This window comes from Lampetra planeri, unplaced genomic scaffold (genome assembly GCF_965212315.1).
Source record: "Lampetra planeri unplaced genomic scaffold, kcLamPlan1.2.h2 scaffold_1929, whole genome shotgun sequence".
Classification (NCBI taxonomy): Eukaryota; Metazoa; Chordata; class Hyperoartia; order Petromyzontiformes; family Petromyzontidae; genus Lampetra; species Lampetra planeri.
In genome coordinates, this window is record NW_027614679.1 from 1 (window position 1) to 5,201 (window position 5,201).

The window sequence follows — 5,201 nt, forward strand, 5'->3', positions numbered from 1 at the left end:
CTCACATAGTTCTAATTACTTTTTATGAGACCACATACTCATTCCAAAAATTTGTTTTTTGTTTTTGATATAGAGTGAATGAAATTACCATAATAATAAATAATTTCATGAAAGTTCATAAATGTATAATAATTCACAAAGAACAAATTCAACACCATCACAAAATCTGTTTCAGAAAAATGCAAACTCATCAACTCCCACTGTGTGTGATGGTAGACTACTACAGCACGGCCATGATGGGGCTGAAGACAGACCAGGAGGTTCTGGGGGAGCTGGTGAAGGTTAAAGCTCCAGCAGTTGGCCAACTCATGGACCTGTATCCTGGCATATGGACTCTGGTGGTGTCACGCTGGTTCATCTGCCTCTACATTGATGTTCTCCCCATTGAGGTGAGGAACCGTTGTGAGAGTAAACTCAATGAGATGTTTAGGCACGTCAACATCTGTCTCGTTCTTTTGAACTCGCAGACTGTCCTGCGGGTCTGGGACTGTCTTTTCTACGAAGGCTCCAAGGTGCTTTTCCGAGTCGCTCTGACCCTCGTCCTTCATCACCAGCGTGAGATCCTGAGAGCTCGTTCTTTGCCTGATGTGTGTGAGTGCTTCAAGCAGATCACCTGTGGGGCGTTCACCCTGGACTGCCACAACTTCATGCAGGTGAAACAGAAGGGTTCACGTTGCCCTGTTTAAACTGAACCTTTAGTGGATTACAGCAGGTGGAACATCTCTTCTGTCATAACTAAGGATTTAATTCTGACTAGATTCACACATGTATGCTTCTTCAAGAAAACGTCCTTCACAACGGCCCACTCAGTGTTAATTCTTTCACTTTTTCTTTACAGAAAATCTTTGCAGAACCTGGAAGTCTGTCGATGGTAACTATTGGCAAACTACGACACAAATGCAGACAGCAGATTGAGGAAGAGGAATCTAGACGAGCATGAAGGTGACAAACACCAGTCAGCAAGATAGTTCACACTCATGTCTGGTTGTTTTAGAGCCGAAGCCTCTCAACTCCAAACGTTTTCTGAACATTTTGCTTCAGGTCTGTTTTGCTGCTATTTCCATTTTAGACTGATTCCACTTTGTACAGAGTGGAAGTCATTTGTGTTTATTCTCTTTCGAATTTTCACTCTCCTAGTACATGAGTGAACAGAGCTGAAAGGAACATTTTATGTTCTAAAATAAAATCTGATTTAATTTGGTGATACCGTCTTTTTCCTTGTAACTGAAATGAAAGGTGAGAAGAAGTCGTGATTGGGTCTTAAGCATTTCATCCAATATTGATGCTGGAATGTTCCAGTCACATGGAATTCAGACCTCTTCTAACAAAGTATCAGTTCAACCACAGATATCACTGAACATCGATGATGTGATTATGAAACACGTGTTTGAGCTCCTTTGAATCAATCACACTGAACTGAATGGAGCAACGACGACCTCCTTTCATTCCCTTTTATTGATGCATTTAGAAAACATCTCAAACAATCAATTAAAACCACACAACATAACTACATACGATTTATCTGAGGGAGGAGGGAAAAAAATAAAAAAAAACATAAATACCTTCTCCTTTTACGTTTAACAATGCATACTTGTGGTAAATCAGTACTGTACATGAAAGTGAAGTGAGACACAAATGTCCAACAAATGGCGGCTTTTAGTGAATGACCTTTGTCCTTAGTGACTGGCTTTAACTTACTCCCGTCCAGTTCAGTTGGGAAGGCACTGAGAAACCCTGACCACAACGTTCTGGTCATTTTATCATTACACACGGTGGTGTGACTGTAGTGCAGCTAGACGAATGTACCTGTGTGTGTGTGTGTGTGTGTGTGTGTGTGTGTGTGTGCTGGCACCGCAAGAGCCAAAAGAGTGGCAATGATCACTTAAAGGATTAGTTTGGTATTTTGGAAATAAGACAGAACATGTGTCTTATTTATTATGCCCCCCTCCCTCTGACATCTGAGCTCTGGGACTTCAGCTGTATTCAGTTGTTATTTTCTGGAACAACATGGGCCAATAATCATATCCACTGACGTTCGGTTTTCCACAATGCCGATGGATTGATTTATGTAAAGTGCAAACATGGCATTGCGTTTACAATCTCCTTCCAGAATGTGTTGAGTATCTCAGCCCGGGAAAGATCGGTCATCAGAGATGTGTATATCTTGTGGTTGTGCGACTCCACAAGCCGACTGACTCCAAATTCCAGTTTACATCCTTAATACATGTGTTCAACACTTTGAATATTTAACAAATGATGTGAAATGTACCTTTTCTGTCCCTGAGAGACATTTAAGAGAAACTTTCGTGATAATCACAGGATTAATTCAAGAGTTGTGGAGTCACAGCAGACTGAATCCACCAACTCCAAACAATTTGTGTCAAAGTGGCCGTTTCCCTCCAGACATTCCTGAGATATCACACGTACAAGAATGGAGTTGAAGGACAAGACAAATAATTGTCCTGAATGCGTCTTCGACTTGTGGAACAGAGAGAATGTGTGTACTGAAGCTAAATGCTGCAAATATAAAATGGCCCCTCTTTCCTATTTGCAGTCCCACACTCATTTCCCCTTTGTAACAAAAGCTCCTTAAGACCTCTAAGATGGCCACCCAAAACACACGAGGTGGAATTCCCTCCAATTTCCTTGACAGAAATCATAAATCCTCAAAAAACGTTTTTGATGACTCTCAAAGCGGCTGATGCTTCACACAGTGTCAATCCAAAGATTCATCACAATCACCCAACAAGTCCCTTTTTTTCAATGTTCAAGCATTTCAATTCAGAAAGCGCATATCACCCTCCAACCCAAAGCAGGTCGTGATGAAGTCGAGTGTCAGTGAGGGCAGAGGCAAAGCACACAGAGAGCCAGGGAGACTAGAGGAGGCAGGGAGGTACGTCTGGTGTAACAGTGGTTAATTGCAAAGGGCAGGAGAGTGAGTTTCAGGCCTCGGGAAACATCTGACAAGCCCACCTCAGATGCTCTGATAGCCAGCATGGCTCCTCTTCCTGCCGATGAGGTAGGCCAAGAGCACGATGAGGACTAGACCAGCTAAAGCTGCTCCAACGATGATGGGGATCAGCATGTCGTCCTCATCCAGCTCGCACTCCTCCGCTGAGGGACGGAACGTGAATGAATGCAGGAAAGATTCAGTCTGACAAAAACGTCATCAGTTTACCTGCTGCAAACTGACTGCCGGTGAGGCCAAACGGCTGCACCTGCACCTGGAAGGTGTTGATGGTCAAATCTGGGGCTACGGCAAGAGTCTGCTCCTCCCGACACATGTACGAGTACCCCAGGGTGCCTCTCAAGTAGTCCAGACTGCCATTATGGACCGCAAAGGGCTCTGACGGGGGTCAGAGCGTGGGAGGAAAAGACAGGTTTGCAGCAATGAAGTCAGCAGAAAGGAACAAATTCAGTTGAATCACTGGAAAGTTCTTTCTCTTCTTGTAAGAAGTTCATTTTGATGACTGATGATGACCTTGCTCTTTGGCAAATTGCATAAATACAGTCACTAGGACTACATAACAGCATGTGAAAGCAAACATATACATAAATATATCTGATTTGATTCAGTCTCATACTTGGATAAGGCTGGATACTTGGATACTTGGACACACACCCCCCCCCCCCCCAAGAAACACACAAGACAAAAAAAACAACCTACAGGAAGTTGAAGCAAACTCACTTTTCATGTCTGGCCAGACTGCTGACAGAGTTGCTTCACTCAAGTGGTACTTGTTGGACGTAGTATTCTGGAGGAGGAAATGTCACGAGTACTGCATAAAGGCCAGTGAAAACATGGTAGACTGCCGCTGCCATCTAGTGGTATTTTTCAGAATTACAGCATGACAACATCAGCCCTAGCAAAGAAATAAACAAAAACACACACTAACCAGAGTGAAGACAAAGGTGAGGTTGGTTTTATCAGCATCTGTTGAGAGCTGCAGGACGGCCCTGTCAATGTCACATGATCCAGAGCTCTTTGTGTCATTGGGCAGAAGGTTCACGACATCCTGCACTGTCTGCACATGGCATGGTGACATTTCGTAATAATTCAGACATGTTTATAGTTTGACAAGAGACAAGTGTTTGGATTTAAGCACCTTATTCATGGAGGTGGAGCTGAAGGTGATGTTGAGCTGGAGGCCCATGTTGCCAGCAAACAGACACTTCCATTGCTGCTGAGGACCTTGTAAGTTCCCTTTAACGGTCTGTCGGGCTCCGCGTGTGGTGGGTCAGTCGTTGGCGGGGCAAACAGTAGCAAAACTCTGGTGCAGGGCTCCGGCTGCAATGAACCCGATGAATTATCAAATAAATGATCAATAATACTAAATTAACCAGAGGGACAAAAGGGTCACATCTTTACATCACACTCTCATTTTAGCATTAAACAAATATTTCAACAGTAGCTTACTGAATCGTTTGATACTGAACAGAAGTATGTTTGAACTGGAGGCAAATTCTCATGTAAACGTTGCTTTGACAGGTTTGGTTCCTGAAATAAGATAATCAAATACCCAAAGATAAATTACTGTGAATCTGCCAACACTGCACTGACAGACGTGCTGGTGTCCACATTTGTAATGAAATACTAGTTTTTAGGATACATTTGTGTTCTAGTCTCACTCCAAATAACTCTCAGTGCTATATGCTGATGAGAATGAAAGGAGATGATGGTAATATTGACAGATCTTGACAGACCATGAAATATGAGGTTTAAAACATCTGTTGAGATCCACCACAAATGTAAAACATTACATTTTGTAATGGGGGGGGGGGCGATTTTTTTTTGTCTACAGTATAGACTGGATTGTATGAAGAGCCCAGAATCAGCAGCAGTCCACCTTTGATGTTCAGTTACAATAGCAAACATTCAAATCATATATTTGTGAATTCCGTAAGACCAAAAACCTTTAGAAACATCGATTTCCACACACTTGCGCAACATCGACAGCCATGTTAGCGAACCTCAGCAGAGATGTGATGGCTAACAGCTTGTTGTCCGGAACCTGTGACCTTCTCGGTTCCGAACTGTTTGTCGTCATCATTTAACAAACGTACGAAATACCACATACCTAAAATCAAGAATATCGCCACTTTCGCCCACCAGGACTGGACGACGCTCATCTGCGTCATGTTTTTTTCCCCAGTTTCTCTCGGCTCGGTGGAAAAATCACAGGAACAAAAACACTCCGCAC

General features: G+C 43.0%; 2 protein-coding genes across 2 annotated transcripts; one reads left to right on the forward strand and one right to left on the reverse strand.

Annotated features, from left to right (window-relative positions):
* The first annotated feature begins 209 nt into the window (after positions 1-209).
* Positions 210-940, forward strand: LOC144740136 (growth hormone-regulated TBC protein 1-A-like). Its single transcript, XM_078623017.1, has 3 exons — positions 210-389; positions 468-653; positions 839-940. Exons 1-3 carry the CDS (start codon positions 210-212, stop codon positions 938-940), a joined length of 468 nt encoding a protein of 155 aa, XP_078479143.1.
* Positions 941-2,974: 2,034 nt separating this feature from the next.
* Positions 2,975-4,961, reverse strand: LOC144740137 (lysosome-associated membrane glycoprotein 1-like). The gene is given in 7 exon segments (XM_078623018.1): positions 2,975-3,114; positions 3,179-3,346; positions 3,689-3,755; positions 3,897-4,025; positions 4,107-4,156; positions 4,159-4,288; positions 4,941-4,961. Coding segments are annotated over 7 exon segments (705 nt in total).
* Positions 4,962-5,201: the final 240 nt, after the last annotated feature.

Excerpts from the sequence above, each read along its gene's own strand:
- LOC144740136 (XM_078623017.1), top strand. The coding sequence starts at position 210 with ATGGTAGACTACTACAGCACGGCCATGATGGGGCTGAAGACAGACCAG. Across the intron at positions 390-467 it reads TTGATGTTCTCCCCATTGAG|ACTGTCCTGCGGGTCTGGGA; the intron begins GTGAGGAACCGT and ends TTGAACTCGCAG. Across the intron at positions 654-838 it reads ACTGCCACAACTTCATGCAG|AAAATCTTTGCAGAACCTGG; the intron begins GTGAAACAGAAG and ends TTTTCTTTACAG.